Raw genomic sequence first — 15,653 nt, 5'->3', positions numbered from 1 at the left:
TGGAGCAGAACAGATAGTCCTTGGCTTATTGTAGTTCACTTAGTGACCATTCAAAGTTACAACGGCATTGTAAAAAGTGACTTATAACCATCTTCATACTTAACAACTGTTGTAGTGTCCCTAAGGTCATGCGATCAGAATTCGGACCCTTGGCAACCGTTTCATATTTATGACGGTCGCAATATCTCGGACTCACGGGATCAACTTTTGCAACCTTCTGATGAGCAAAGTCAATGGGGGAAGCCAGAGTCACATAGCAACTGCAGTGATTCACTTAAGCACCGGGTCAAGAAAGGTCACAAAATGGGGCAAAATTCACATAACTAAAGGTCTTGCTTGGCAACAGAAATCTGGGGCTCCGTTGTGGCCGTAAGCCAAGGACTACCCGCGTATAAGTCTAAATGCTGTTGCTGTTGTTAATAAGAGACCAATAGGCCGATGTCTTTGAGAATCTGGTGGGACTACTAGTCAGTCTACGGTTAGAGCCAGTGGGTTCCTCTGTTGGGCTGGAGTCCCGTCCTTGATGGGACCTTGTTTGTTCTCCTCCCCTCCCTCCCTCCCAGGACGCCATGCAATACGCCTCAGAGTCCAAAGACACGGAGCTGGCGGAGGAATTGCTGCAGTGGTTCCTCCAGGAAGGCAAGCAAGAATGTTTTGGCGCCTGTCTCTTCACCTGCTACGATCTTCTCCGGCCCGACGTGGTCTTGGAAACCGCCTGGAGACACAACATCATGGACTTTGCCATGCCCTACTTCATTCAGGTCATGAAGGAATACTTGAGCAAGGTAAGGGTCCTGGCCTCCTCCCCTTCCTCCTCTTCCTCCTCCCCACCTGTCCCAGATCCCTTTGTCTGTCACTTGCTCGCTGTGCCTTTCTTGTGGGGACTCTCAGCTCTTGAAAAAAAATGGGCCCTCCCTGAACGTCTCCTCTCTGTCGATGCCGGCCCTCCTTTCTCTTTCAAAATGTCTGTTGGATTCTTTGATACGCAGTAGGGGGCCTAGCCAGGGAACTGGGTTCTGTTTTTTTTGAATACAGGTAGTCCTTGACTTACAACTGTTCATTCAGTGACCATTTGAAGTTACAGTGGCGCTCGAAAAAGGTGAATTTACGACTGTTTTTTCACACTTATGACCGCTGCAGCACCCCCAGGGTCACGTGATCAAAATCCAGACGCTTGGCAACTGATTCATACTTATGACTGTTGCCGTGTCCTGGGGGGGGTCATGTGATCCCTCCTGAGAAGCAAAGTCAGTGGGGAAGCTGGATTCTCTTAACAACTGCAGTGATTCACTCAACCACTATGGCAAGAAAAGTCGTAAAATGAGACAAAATTCACTGAACAAATATCTCACTTAGCAACAGAAATTCTGGGCTCAATGGAGGTTGTAAGGCGAGGACTACCTATATTTTCTCTCTCTCAGCCACAGTAAATCTGCCAAATTTGGGACAGTAAAACTGGAATTGGGCCCCTGTGGTTAGTTTCCAACCTCACCTGTTAAGAAGCCTTCTGTGTCCTTGCCGAAAGAGGATTTTTGGAGACACTGGATGGTTGTCCCAAGAGGCAACTGGACTTTCTGGTTTTTTTTTTTGTTTTTTTTTTGAAGATGTTTCACTTTTCATCCAAGCAGCTTCTTCAGCTCTGACTGGATGGTGGTAAATGGAAGGAATTATATTCCTTGCAGACAGCTGGTCATTTGCATTCATACTGGGAGTCGTTGATGCCACTTGGAGGCTCTTCTGTGTCCTCAGGGTCACCTGAGAGAGGTGCTCCTGGTTCCTGTAGTCTGCAGTTTTTCCTCTGGAGATCCGTTCATACTCACACACCCCACTTGAAGGATGTTCATCCCAAATTGCATAGCTAAAAGTCTGTAGAGATTCTCAGTCATCTACCATCCAGTCTTGGGTGAGAAGCAAAACGTCTTCGAAGAAAAACCAGCAAGTCCAGTTGCCTCCTGGAAAAGCACCTTTGGGACAACCATGACCTGGATATGAGTGAGAATCTCGACAGACCACTGGATGATTAGCTGTGGTTCACTGATAAAAATAAACCCCCGCTGACTCTTTCAGCCCTCCGCTTGCCTGTGCTGGAAGAAGTGGCGGTGATGAATCCCCTTTGCTTGAGAGTGGGACCAGTGTCTAGAAGCGCCAGGCTGTTAGGCTCAAGGGGGCTTCTCCCTCAAATTCTCCCTTTTTTGCACACTTTGTGCATGGAGATGTCCTCTACAGCGGATCCTGATCTACTCTTTCAGTCTGAAATTGAACAGTTGATTTCCAGTCTGGAAATCTTGAGCCTGGGTAGATCAAGTCTTTGGCTTTCGCTGTGCTTGATTCTGGCCGTGATTGAAGACATGAAGCACTTTGAATATTCCAAACATATTGGCATAATTTGGGGATTGAGAATCCTGCCAACTCGGGGTGGGGGGGGGGGCTGAAAGTCTGAAAGCATAGCTCTACAGCCCAGATTGACAGAGGGAAATTCTAGGTTACATGAGAGTTGAGGAGTTTTTCCCTTGTTTTGGGCAGTCTGAATTGTTTCTAAAACGTGTGGTGGATTTTCCCTATTTTGTTTGGGCTGGGAGGGAAAAAAAAATCTGTCCTTAGGAAATACAACACGAAAGCCAGCAGCACAGCAGAAGAGGTTTAACCCACAGCTTGTGGCACTTAAAAAGCTTGAGTTTGGGTGTTCTAATAGGATTAGTAGCAGACAGCATATGGTTTATGGTTAAGCATGCTGAAACTTAGGAAATAACTAATATAACTAGGTGACCAGTGCAAAGGGTTCTAAATAAGAATATGAATTATGTGGCCTCAAACCCCACACCCAACCCCTTTCCCAAATTCATTCCTGAAATGCTGGGTTAGAAAAGGACCCGCATCACCTCTGCATCATTCAGGAATAAATATCCTTCGAAGCAGTAAACTTTGAGCACTTTTACCACCTGGTCCAAAATAACTCCAGGTTTTAACATCTCTAGGGCAGCTCTCAGAATTCCCCAGCTGGTTCATACTTCTTAAAAGTTGCTCAGGTTGAGATACACTAATTTGGAGTTTTAACCCCCAGGTTTGCCTTTCTCTTTGCATGCTGTCCTTTGCATAACATTACCTGTTCAACCATGGAAGCGTAAGGACTTTGGCAGCAAAGGCGGCCTTTTGAGTTTTAAGCCTCTCCCTGCCCTCCCTTTTACTTGCTCTCTGTTAATTCTAAAAATGCAAAAATATTGGGATTTCTTTTTCCTCTAAGCTGCACCTTCTGAATTCCTTTGCAGGTTGATACAATAAAGGAAAAGGTGAAAGTTGGTTCTTTTCCATCTTTTTTTTAAAGCCTGGAGGCCTAAGTCTTAAGGATATCTGCATGAGTTTTATTTTATTTTATTTTAGTTTTCCTTTTTTTCTACCTTCCCTACACTGCTGCTACTGCTTTCTGCCCGCCCCTTTGAAAAAAAAAAAACCTCACTAAAAAAAGCCTCTGCAAGTTAAAAACCAGAGCCACAGCCCTAGGGCAGAACCGTAGACACTAATTGGCTCATCCAACTCTCCAGGAAGGTTAGAAACCACCTGCCGGACCCCAGGCATTTAACCCTGTCCCAAGAAACCTCGAGAAAGAAGGAACAGGGAAAGCTGGGGAGGTTGCTTAACCGATTCTCCCTGAAGGGTGGCGGGGCAGGGTGGGGTGGCGATTGGGTTCCCCCTTGGATGCTCTGTGTTTTCCCCTCCCTGGAGAGGATCGTGACCACGACAGTCTTACTAACTTGTCTTGCTGAGAGTAGCTAGCTGCTTAGAGACCTCCCCCCCCTCGTATCACACCAGCCAGGCCTCTGCCTCTCTGGTCCCATCTGGCTGCTTCCTATTCCCAGCAGGAGTCGCTTTCCAAGGCTTGGGTCTTCCCATTGATGGATTCCAAGGCCCGAATCGTCCCTTCAGTTGCAAGGCCTGTGTCTTTCCGTCAATTGATTGCATGGCCCTTGTCTTCCCCTTGATTGCAAGGCCCGGATCTTCCCATTGGCTCCTTGGACACAGGTCTTCCCATCAATTTGTCTTGCCTTCGCCCCCCCCCAGAACCTCCCAGGCCCGGTTTAAGCCCAGAGCCAAGGCCTCCACTTCCCGAAGCCGAGCCATTCTTCCCGCTCAGTAGCATTTCCCCCCAAATTCAGCACCCGCTTTCTGCAGATGTGCCGCTTCCCTCTTCATCAGACAATTGGGCTACAACACTCAAAACGTGCCCACCCTTTGCCCACCCCCCTCACTCACCCCACCCCCACCCCAAAAACAGTCTGGAATCGGCCCGTGCTCCAACTTTTACCCAATGCCCCCCAAAGTCCTCCAGCAGCTAGCAGGTCCAAGGCAGGGCCCGTGTGGTGTGAAAAAAAGGTACATGAACTGCAGTGTTTGCTTTTCTGAACTGAGCATGTCCGGCCATCATTTGTGATATACATCTCACTTTCCCTAAGCTGCAAAGCATTGCTGTGGAAAGCGGGCGCAGTGGGGGGGCGGGGGCCTGTTTCTGCGTGCCGTGAACTTTTGGGGGGGCTGGGGGGGGGAAGGCTGGCTGGAGGGAGGCGCCTGGCCGCCATCTTCCAACTTCACTCCTTTGCTTCTTCAGTTCCTTTGCCTTTTTTCCATGCACATAGAACACCAAATCTCTAGCATTGACCGCATGTGGTTCATCCTTTCTTTTCTTTCTTTCGTTCTTTCTCTCTCTCTCTCTTTCCTCCTCCCTTTTTTTTTTTTTACTTTTCTCCCTTCTGCAGTCATTGCAGTCTCCGTGGAAAAGCCTTTTCTTTTTCTTTTTTTCCTTTTTACAAGGAACGGTTTACCGTTATAAATAAAACCGCAGGGCATCCGATGACGTGGTTCCGATCGAGCACTAGCTCTCCACAGTTTAAACCAGATTGTTAGTGGATTCTTTTTTTAAAAAAAAAAAAAACAACCCAAAAAACTGGTGTTTCTTCGAAGCCATCGTGGAAAAAAACAACAACCAGCAACCACCACAGCCAGATTGGCAGTTGTGGAAGATCTCTGGTTATCTCCTGCTTAGCTTCATCCTTTTATCTAGAACCGTTACCTCTTAGCACCTTACAACATTTTTTCCACTGATATTTTCCTTCTCCGCAGTAGCAGGTTTTCCAGCCTAAATGTTTGGTTTTCTAGGAATAAAGGATCTGAACAGAAATTAAAAACATAAAGCTGGCATAGGGTTGACTGGATATGTCCTCAACTTACAATACTTCACTTAGTGAATGTTCGAAGTTACAACGGCACTAATAAAAGTGACTTACGATTGTTTTTCGCACTTACGACTGTTGCGGCATGCCCACGGTCCCATGGTCAAAATTCAGACGGCTTGGCAACTGACTCATATTTATGACGGTTACAACGTCCCGGGGTCAGGTGATCCCTTTTTTACGACGTGACAACGGGAGAAGCCAGATTCAATTAACAACCGTTGTTAACTAAATTTACAACGGAAGTGATTCATTTAATGAACGTGGTGAGAAACGTTGTAAAATGGGGCAGAATTGATTGAACAAATGTCTCGCTTAGCAACAGAAATTTTGGGCTCAATTGTGGTCGTACGTCGAGGACTACCATCCTCACCTGCTCTCTTGCGTGCGTGTGGATGTGTGTTTTGTGTGTGTGTGTGTGCGTGCAAGCTCTGTGCTTTGGTTTCAGGGGCCATTATTTTGCGAAGACTATTTCAAATGCTTCTTGCTGTAGATACCTTTAGCATAATAAAACACATTTTTTGGGGGGGGGAGTTAGGGTTAGGAAAAGGAAAAAGTTTGCTATATTGATGAAAGGGGGGGAAGTTTGTGAGTTCAGGAGGAACTTCTGTCTTCAAGCAAAAGCTAGATAAGCCTTACTTTTCAGAGGGTTTATCAAAAGAGGGTTGATCCAGCCTAGCAAGATTTCTCCTATGTTCTCCTAATAGGTATGGAATGGCTCCTATGGCCTAGTGAACTGGTGGTTGTTGTGTAAATGGGGAGATCTAAATCCAGATGCATAAAACTACCCTCAAACCATGCTGACCATCCATCTAACAAGTGACATGCTGTTAAATGCTAATTTAAAATACCTCCGTAGCCTTTTTGTTCTTAAGTTGAAAATTGCTGTGCTTAGAAGAGGGATTTCTGCATGAGGTAGTTCCCACATGGAGTGCTTCATTTCTTCATTTCATTTTTCATTTTTCATTCATTCATTCATTCATTTTCCATTTGTTCTATCCATTTGTTCTGTCCATTCATGCATTCATTCCTACCTACCTATATGGCACATCTCACCTAAATGGCTTTGGGTGGCTTTAGAGCAGGGGCGTCCTACCTTCAAGACCTGTGGACCTGTGGACTTCAACTCCCAGAATTCCTCAGCCAGCTATAGCTGGCTGAAGAATTCTGGGAGTTGAAGTCCACAGATCCTAAAGTTGCCAGGGTTTAGAGCATCCTGCCTGTGCTTCTCATGCCCTAGGGCAGTGTTTCACAACCTTAACAACTTTAAAATGTGTGGCCTTCGACTACCAGAATTCCCCAGTCAATCACATATCTTAAATTTGCTAATGTTGAGAAACACTATTCCTAAAGAGCTGGTTTTCCAGGAGAGCTAGCAAAACAGGTTGGCTATAGAAAATGACCAAGCTGAGCCTGAAGGTGGGGTCAAGCACGTCATCAGTCTCGAATCCCTTTGCGCCCACAAGAAGTCCAGCCTACCTTGAATTCTTTTCATTCTTATCTCCCACCAATTTGCTTTGGCTGTTAGTAGTTCAGATTCTTGTAGAGAGCTTAAGCGTGCCACAAACCCTCCTGTACACATTTGAAGTGCCTGGGTTTCCTGCTTTCTCTGGCACTTGCCATTGGCTCAGGTCAAAGCTGTGCAAATGACACCAGGGAAAGCTTGATGGGAAGAAGGAAGGGGATACGGCGAGGCGATTGGATGGCTTTAGCAAATTCCCCAGAAACTTGGTACGTCAATTTGGTCCACCCAGTTGGTTCCCTGCCATCTCTTCACCCAAGGTGCGAGCTAGGCTTGAAGGCCTCCAGCAGCGAAAGCTCCACCACCACCACCACCTCCACGCTGAAGGCTCTTCAGGAGAACCTCTTGGACACCTCCTGCAAATCCGGTGGCCCGTTTAGACCGCCGACAGTCCCCTCCCCGACTTGGGTTCCTTTTTATTTTTTATTTTGTCAGTGATTTCCTTTCTCTGACTGTGTTTCATGCCCCCTGAAGGCTTTTCCACTTCTCTGCCAGCAAATGTAGGATGCTGAATCCTAGCCAGGTGGTTTCTCCTGATCTTTGGGGTTCTTCTGTTCTCCTAGGTGGACAAGCTGGATGCCTCAGAATCGCTGAGGAAAGAGGAAGAGCAGGCGACGGAGACCCAGCCCATTGTTTACGGTAAGCCTGCCCTTGGCTTGCAATACACGCAACCATCCCCTTATTCCCTTTTCGGATGGAGAACATTAGGCAGAACATAGAAGAGGAACGAGAAGTAATAACTAATAGCAATAGCACTTAGACTTATATACCGCTTCACAGTGCTTTTACAGCCCCCTCTAAGCGGTTTTACAGAGTCAGCCTATTGCCCTCAAATATCTGGCTCCTCCATTTTACTGACCTCTGAAGGATGGAAGGCTGAGTCAACCTTGAGCAGGTCAGGATTGAACTCCAGACTGTGGGCAGAGTTAGCCTGCAATATTACATCCATCCACTGTGCCACACATTCTCAGGGGTGTTGCTTTGTGCAACGCCCTCCAGACCAACAGTGGAGATTGTGGGCTTCCGTTTAATGCTTTGGTGTGGCCATTTCCACGCCTGGCCTCTTGGGCCGGGAGCGTTTCTGCAGGGAGGGAATCTCAGGCTGTCAACATTTCAGGATGGGCCTAGTCTTAAAAACACAGCGCTTTTAACCCCTTGCTCCATTGTCTGTCTTTCTTTCCCTTCCTTAGGTCAGCCCCAGCTCATGTTGACGGCTGGCCCCAGCGTGGCGGTCCCTCCACAAGCACCTTTTGGTTACGGCTACACCGCACCTCCATATGGGCAACCCCAACCCGGGTTTGGATACAGCATGTAAGGAAGCCAGCGGGGAGCCAGCATCCTTTTGTGGAACCTCCACCATCCCTCTCACGCCTGACTCCGCAGGGAAAACAAAAGAAACAAACCTTGTGTCCTCGTAACATTTATTTTATGAAGGACTGTGTTTTTCTGTTTGTTCCTCCTCTCTCCCTCCCTTTCTTCCTTCTTCCTTCCCTCTCCTTCCCTCTCCCCCGCAAGCTCTCCAGATCCCTCCTTCCCTAAATGCCAACTCCCTCTTTCTTCACATTCCACATCTTCCACCCCACCCCCCTCCGGTGGGAATACTTTTAAATGTTCCAGCAGGCTTCTCCCCACCCACCAACCCTTATTATTATTATTTTTTTTGCAAAATTGCTTCTGACATGAAACATCCCGCACCCCTCATCCCAGCTTTCTCTTCCCATTTGCACTCTTGGAAAAAGCGTTCTGGTCTCTTTCGGTCCGGGGTCCATGAGCAGTTTGTAAGTGTGTGTCGTTTCCGTCCTCCGTCCCCCCACCCAATGTTTTAAAAAGTGGCATATTCTGAACAGAAGGGGCAGAGGTGGTGAAAGGAAGATTTATTGAGTTGGTGCATTTGAAACACTAAAAGGAAAATTTTTGGATGGCTTGGCTCTTGAAATCAGTAAAACTGGAGAGAGAGAGAGAGAGAGAGAGCTCGCAGATAAGATACCGAAAACCTGTCCTGTATTTTAAAAAAAAAAAACACGACCCACTTAATAAGGCTCCATTGTACAGAAAACGCCAATGTTTTTTGCTCACTCCGTGTGTAATCCCACCGATCCTTCCGTTGTGCTAGTGCGCTTTTTTCTTTTTGTGGGGACCATTTTATATTCCACTTGAGGAACAAGACGCAGGAAGGGTGGGGGAGGGCACCATAAATCCAATCTTGCGTGTTTCTGACTAACCTCGCTCTCCAGTTTGTGTATGTTGGATATTGTGGTGTTTCCAAATCACTTCCCCCTCTCCCTTCCCCTCCCCTGAGTGTACAGAAGAAAGAGAGAGAGAGAGAGAGAATTGAAGGGGGCGTTTGGGAAACCCCAATGGTTGGTTCAGTTTTGCTTGTGCAATTGAAAAAAAATATGACTCAAATTGGAAAAAAAAAAGATAATAAATGACTGGACTGTGGATATCCTCTATAGTAGTTTTTCAGTATGTATGTCTTCAAACTCCTTTATAATGTATGCGCTTGGCCTCAAAGCAACAAAATAAAACAAAACTACCAATATTTATAAATATAAAGTTTGGCAGTGTTCTTCAGGTCCAAAAGCAGGAACTAGCAACTTAGCAAATGTTTGTTTTTCCAACTTCTGACTGTGGAGTGGATCTTGGACAGGTGACTTGCACTGATGGAGATTCCTTGAGATGAATGGGAAATGCTTGGAGCTATAAACGAGGAAAAAATCGATGGCACTTTTTCAAGCCTTCAGCTGGGCCTGAGCCTCTGAAAGGCATTCTTCTTCCCAACAAAACAAAACAAAACAAAACAAAAATCTTTAGGGTTGTAGTTTTGAGTGTTTCCAGTTTTAAATCTGACAAAAGATCATGTTATAGGTATGTTAAGTTGCCTTAATATATTTAGCTTCGAAATAAAATTTGACTTAAATGTTCAACGCTGTTTTGAATTAGTGTCCTGTTTACTCAATGCAAATGGCCTCCTGCGGGTGGAATGAGAGCTCCAGATTTCATGTGGATCCAACAGGTATGAGATTTAATAAAAGGGGGTATCTGTTGCATGGACGGGTAGTCTTCGATTTACATTCGCTGAACGACCGAAGTTACAACAGCACTGAAAAATGTGACGTAAGAGTGGTCCGTCCTCACACCTGTAACCGTTACGCCTTTCCCTAGAGTCATGTGATCCAAATCTGAGGTCTTGGCAACTTGACATGTATTTGTGATGATTGCAGCATCCCAGGGTCATGTGAACGATGTTCCCAGCCAGCTTCCGATAAGCAAAACCAATGGCGGAAGCCAGATTCACTTAGCAGCTAACGAGTGAAATGCTTTAACTATGACAAAAGTAATAGTAAGGTGCGAACTTCATCACTACCTTGTTTACGCAACGGAAATTCTGGTTCCATTTCTGGTCGAAAGTCGAGGACTTTAGTCAGTAAGCAGTTAGAATTTAGTTGAAATTAATCCCAGGCCCTTCCTAGCACTAAAGTCGGCTACAAGACGGGGAATACCACAAATTAGAAAGGATTGAGTTTCGTGCAGGAGAGACCTGGATGGCTAAACAATCTGAAGGCAGTAGAGATCAGCTCTGAGAAAAGCATTTGAAGGAGGGAGGATTCAAAACTGCCTCTCAATGAAAGGTGAAAATGGCCATATCCTTCAGCAAACCTATACGGCTGCCTTCAAAAGCATCTGTTGCCGCCTCATCAGAAACTATCCCTCCGGGGTAGGCCGGATTAGGAAATCAATGTCACACAGGTCAATAGTCTTTTACCTAGGAGGCTATGGGCACAAATCTTTAAAGTCCGAATGTGCTTCCTCCAGAGGTGGTATTCAGCAGGTTCTGACCAGTTATGGAGAACCAGTGGTGGAAATTTTGAGTAGTTCAGAGAACTGGGAAATACCACCTCTGACTGGCCATCTCTTCTAGTCCCAGCTGATCGGCTGGGTCGTCTTTTGTTGCCCTGCACAGGAGAATGGAGCTGGAAAGCAGGTTAGTGGGGTGGGAAGGGAATGGGGATTTTGCAGTAACCTTCCCCTGCCACGGCCACAAAACTGGTAGTAAAATTTTTTGAATCCCACCACTGACTTCCTCCCCTCCTCTCCCCTTGCCCCCTCTACCATTGCGAAAATTAGGGTTTTGTCTGAGACGCTTTCTCAAATTCTGTCCCCGACTCAGGATTATTTTTAGTATTGCGCATGCGCACACGCACACTGGCGTGTTGGCTTAGTGGTGAAGACGCCCACCTCCCACTCGGAAGGTTGAGAAGTTAATCCTAAATGGCTGCAGATAATTTCTCTCCTAAGATGCAAGGAGAACTGTGAACTCTGTGTAGGCGTCAAGAAGGGCCTCTGACCAGTAAATGCTCGCTCCATCCTGTTGCCCCGACTACCCTGAATTAAGGGAGTACAGGGTTGTAAAAAGGGGAGTTACACACACACACACACTTCTTATCCCTATGACTACTCTTCCTCACTCGGGGAAGAAGTCTACCAGAAGTCTGGGGGTTTGTGCGGGATCTTAGCTGTGCCTTGCACCGTGCACTTTTCTGGACAGAGACCACCGATGTCATTCCCAGCGGGATCTGCTGGAGCCCCTCTCCCAGCATTGGCCTTGACTTTTCACACCCTCTTGAGTTTGTCCTTCAGGCCGCAGTCCTTCTCCAGCTTCTCATCCTCCTTCCTAACGTTGCTGTCCGTTGGTTACACGTATCTATCATACATACCTATGAGGCTTTTCTTCCTGTTCCTCGAGGTCATTCCGCCTCCCCATTTCACAAATATGTATATGCACAGATGTCTATAGATACATTGAAAGTGTGGCAGATGCACTGTCCAATTCCCCCCTCCCCTTCAGCTGTGCAGGAGAGATACTTCCTTGCTTTCAAGACAAATAAATAAACAAGGAAGCAGTTACTCTCCAGGTGGCACAGAGCCACATTTCCCCAGCGTTTACAGGGCCTGGTGGAGCACGGGAGTTGTCATCTCGACAACATCTGGAAAGGGGCACCTTCAAGATAAAGATGCCTCATTCCTGGAGGCTCCATTTCTGAACAATTGTGTGATAAGTTAGTATGTGGGAAGAAAGCAGCAGAGGGCTCTGTGTGTGTGTGTGTGTGTGTGCAGTTTCTGTACACCTTGTCAGAAAAGCTGGAGGTGGCCACGGAACTTCCCAACGTACAACCGCATCACACCACTTGGGTTGCAGGCTATTGCATCAGTTGCTTTCTGGCGTAAATATTTCAAGCCGAGGCAGTTGCCAATGGAGCAACCGCTGGTGTATTTTGAATCTGGTCTAGCCTTATTCCCCCATGAGCAAAAAACCAGGCTACCTTCTCAAGATACTTGGAAAGTTGAGGGTGGCGGCTCTAATTGCTCTTTCTTGGAGCAACCCAAATCCTTTTGCAGAATTTACACTTGGCCAACAGAGTTGGTGACAGCCAGTTTGGTGTAGTGGTTAAGGCACCAGACTAAAAAATGGAAGACGGTTAGTTCAAAGCCTGCCATACCCCCATAAAAGCCAGCTGGGTGACTGGGCTAATCACCAGAAGACTGTGAGTTCTAGTTTGTATTAGATGTAAAAAGCCAGCTGGGTGACTTTGGGCCACACACACTCAGCCCTATCTATCTCACAGGGTTGTTGTGAGGAAAATAGGAAGTATTGTGTGTGTGTTAAATGCAGGATAAAAATCTAACACAGGTAGTTCATTTAGTGACCAAAGTTACAATCTGAATGAAAAAAGTGAGTTAAGACTGTTTTTTTCACACTTAACACCATTGCAGCATCCCCATGGCCACATGATCAAAATTCAAATGCTTGGCAACTGACTCATATTTATGACGATTGCAGCGTCCAGAGGTCATGACATCCCCTTTTGCAACCTTCTGACAAGCCAAGTTGATGGGTAAACCAGTTTCATCTAAGCATCGTGTTACTGATTTACCAACTGCAGTGATTCACTTAACAGTGGCAAAAGGAGTCGTAAAATGGGAAAAGACTCACTTAACAAATGTTTCACTTAGCCACAGAAATGGGCTCAATTGGGGCCGTAAGTCGAGGACTACCTGTACAGTGGTATGCCATTGTTCATTGGTTCAGGAGGCACGAGGAGTATCAAAAACAATGAGTACCAAACAAATTTTTTAACGTAAGGAATAATGTAGTGAGTCACATGTAGACTGACAGGAACCAATTCTAGCTTGTGTGTTGGGTACCAAACAAACAGTGTTGTGGCCTGCCAGCGGCTAGCGGAGCTGGCAGCAGAGTTGGACAGTGAGGAGGTTGGGGAGGAAAACGGGCCAGTCCTGGAGGCTGAGGAAGGCTTGGACGAGGGCTCTGCATCAGAGGCAGAGATGGGGCCAGGGCAGTCTGGCAGTTGTCAGCTGCCTTCAGAATCAGACAGCAGTGAGGCGAAGGAGCAGCTGGAGCCTGTTCCCAGCCTGCACATGCACAGAGCTGCCAAAAGAAAAGAACAATTACGAACTAAGGGTTGACGTGGGAGTAAAGCCACAGGTAGATGGTGAAGGACCCCCTCCATAGGGATTACAAGAGGAACAAAAGGGGAGGGGGCTTTTGCAAGAAACAATTTGTTAGTTGCAGCTGTGTGAAGATCTGTCTGTGCATCTCAGAGACTCTGTGCCGAGCCCTTCCTTGTCAGCCCTGCGTTTGAAGATATTTACTTGGCAGCTCTACAAGCTAGATAAGGTCTGTGCTCCTCATTACACCTTTGAAAGGCTGTTTACCAGGCCTTTGGCTGAATGTGAATGCAAGAAATTCACCTTCGTTTAATAATAAAAGGGGTTTTTTCTGGGACAAAGGATTTGCTTAATGCATTTTGGGGAAGCCTAGGTCAGAACAGATGGGTACCAGGACAAAATTTTCCTGTCAAGGTGGTTTGAGTGCTAAATTCAATGAGAGTCAAAGCAGGTGAGCACCAAGATACCAACACGATAACAAAAGTCTTTGAAGAGTGCCCAGATTGCAGGGTGTATTCCTACAACAAACATTACACGGACTTCGGAGGCCAAATCTCAGGATCTCCAAAGCTTTGTGGCTTGGGCATTCTTGAGATGATGTGACTGCAATCATGTGTTCAGGTGGTGCAGCTGCTTCCAAGTGGGATGCCTGTTGTGAGGAATTAACCATTTGCATAGTAGTTTTCCCTCTTTTTAGACAGAAAAACAGATAAAGGTACTTCTCAGCTTATAAACATAATGGGACCTGCCCATCAGTTGTGATTTGTGTTGGTCTTAAATTGGGTGACTAACCCAATTTTACGACCTTTTTTGCAGTGGTCATTAAGTGAGATCTGTGCCAAAAAGACGAGTAAATGCTGGTTTTGGGCAAAACCACAGTAAAATGTGGTCATGTAACTGCAGGTTGCTGCAAATGGTGGTAAATGCAGGCTGGTGGCTAACCGACATGGCTGTGAGCACTTGCGAGACACAAGCTGCATTTGCACAGCACACTTAAACCAGCTCAGTCACAAATTTGCTCTTCTTTTTTTTCGAGGTGTGAAATATTCATTACTTTTAAATTGACAGCTTAAGTGTGTTCTGCAAACAGCCCACATGATTTTAGTTCATGATTTAATGTATTGTCCGAACCCAGAAAATAAGATTAATCTAGTAACCAAATTGTTTGTTAAACCAATACAGGTAGTCCTCAACTTACAACAGTTCACTTAATGACTGTTTGAAGTTATAATGGCACTGAAAAAAGTGACTCACAACCATTTTTCAAACTTGCAATCTTTGCCGCATCCTCATGGTCATGTGATCAAAATTCAAATGCTTGGCAACTGACTCATATTTATAATGGTTGCAGCGTCCCAAGGTCATGTGATCCCCTTTTGCCACCTTCTGGCAAACAATGGGGAAGTCGGATTCCCTTAACAACCGGGTTATTAACTTCAACTGCAGTGATTCACTTAACAACTGTGGCAAGAAAAGTTGTAAAATGGGGCAAAATTCACTTAACTTGCTTAGCCACAAAAAATTTAGGTTCGACTGTGGTTAAGTCGAGGACCATAAAGCCAATGCAATCCTAAATTGTATTAACAGAGGGACACAAGATCAAGTGAGGTACTAATACCACTCTATAAAGCCTTAGTAAGACCACACCTAGAGTACTGCATCCAGTTTTGGTCACCACATTATAAAAATGGTGTTGAGACTCCAGAAAAAAAGTGCAGAGAAGAGCAACCAGGATGATTAGGGGACTGGAGGCTAAAACATACGAAGAACGGTTGCAGGAATTGGGCTTGGCTAGCCTAGTGAAGAGAAGGACCAGGGGAGACAGGAGAGCATCTTCCAATATTTGAGCGGCTGCCACAGGGAGGAGGAAGGGGTCAAGCTATTTTCTAAAGCGCCTGTAGGCCAGACAAGGAATAATGGATGGAAACTGAACAAGGAGATTAACCTGGAAATAAGGAGGAATTTTCTGACAGTGAGAACAATCAACCAATGGAACAGCTTGGTTCCAGAAGTTGTGGGAGCGCCATCACTGGAGACTTTCAAGAAGGGATTGGACTGCCATTTGTCAGAAATGATGTCTTGCGGCCTGTGCTGAGTATGGGTGAGCGCGTCACAAAAGTGACGCCAGCACGCCAGCTTCACCTGCCTCCGTCTATTTTAGAAGCTCGACAGGCCGCATCTACGGCCTGTGTGGAGTGTAGATGAGCTGGTTGAACTGTATTGCGCTGTGGCCATCACTGTCGCGCAGCGCTCCCCACTGTTGTGCAGGGTCGGACTGGCCCACCAGGGACCTAATGAAACACCCGGTGGGCTCCGACCTGCAATAAATTAACTCATTTTTGCCGTGATTGATAGCGGCTTTTAACTGCTGCGTAGGCCGCCATCTCTCTGCAGGATTTATTATTCCCAGTATACAATGTCTGCAGGATTTATTATTCCCA

The 15,653-nt window shown here is 46.2% G+C and overlaps 1 protein-coding gene across 3 annotated transcripts in view; it reads left to right on the top strand.

The window, feature by feature from the left end:
• CLTC (clathrin heavy chain) overlaps positions 1-9,671 on the top strand; it is a 98,202-nt gene extending 88,531 nt beyond the window's left edge. For 2 of the 3 annotated variants that reach the window (XM_087956354.1, XM_087956368.1), the window contains 4 exons: positions 564-785; positions 3,267-3,287; positions 7,308-7,383; positions 7,935-9,671. In XM_087956354.1, coding sequence (XP_087812480.1) covers positions 564-785; positions 3,267-3,287; positions 7,308-7,383; positions 7,935-8,059 — 444 coding nt within the window. In that variant the 3' untranslated portion in view covers positions 8,060-9,671. The remainder of the gene's footprint in view (positions 1-563; positions 786-3,266; positions 3,288-7,307; positions 7,384-7,934) is intronic. The other variant, XM_087956361.1, reaches the window with a different exon arrangement.
• Positions 9,672-15,653: the final 5,982 nt, after the last annotated feature.

The sequence above is a fragment of the Notechis scutatus genome, chromosome 1 (assembly GCF_049901735.1).
Source record: "Notechis scutatus isolate UNSWTSFEM ecotype Mainland chromosome 1, rNotScu1.2, whole genome shotgun sequence".
Classification (NCBI taxonomy): domain Eukaryota; kingdom Metazoa; phylum Chordata; class Lepidosauria; order Squamata; family Elapidae; genus Notechis; species Notechis scutatus.
Note: the sequence above shows the minus strand (reverse complement) of the source record. Positions and strands in the feature narration are given on the sequence as shown.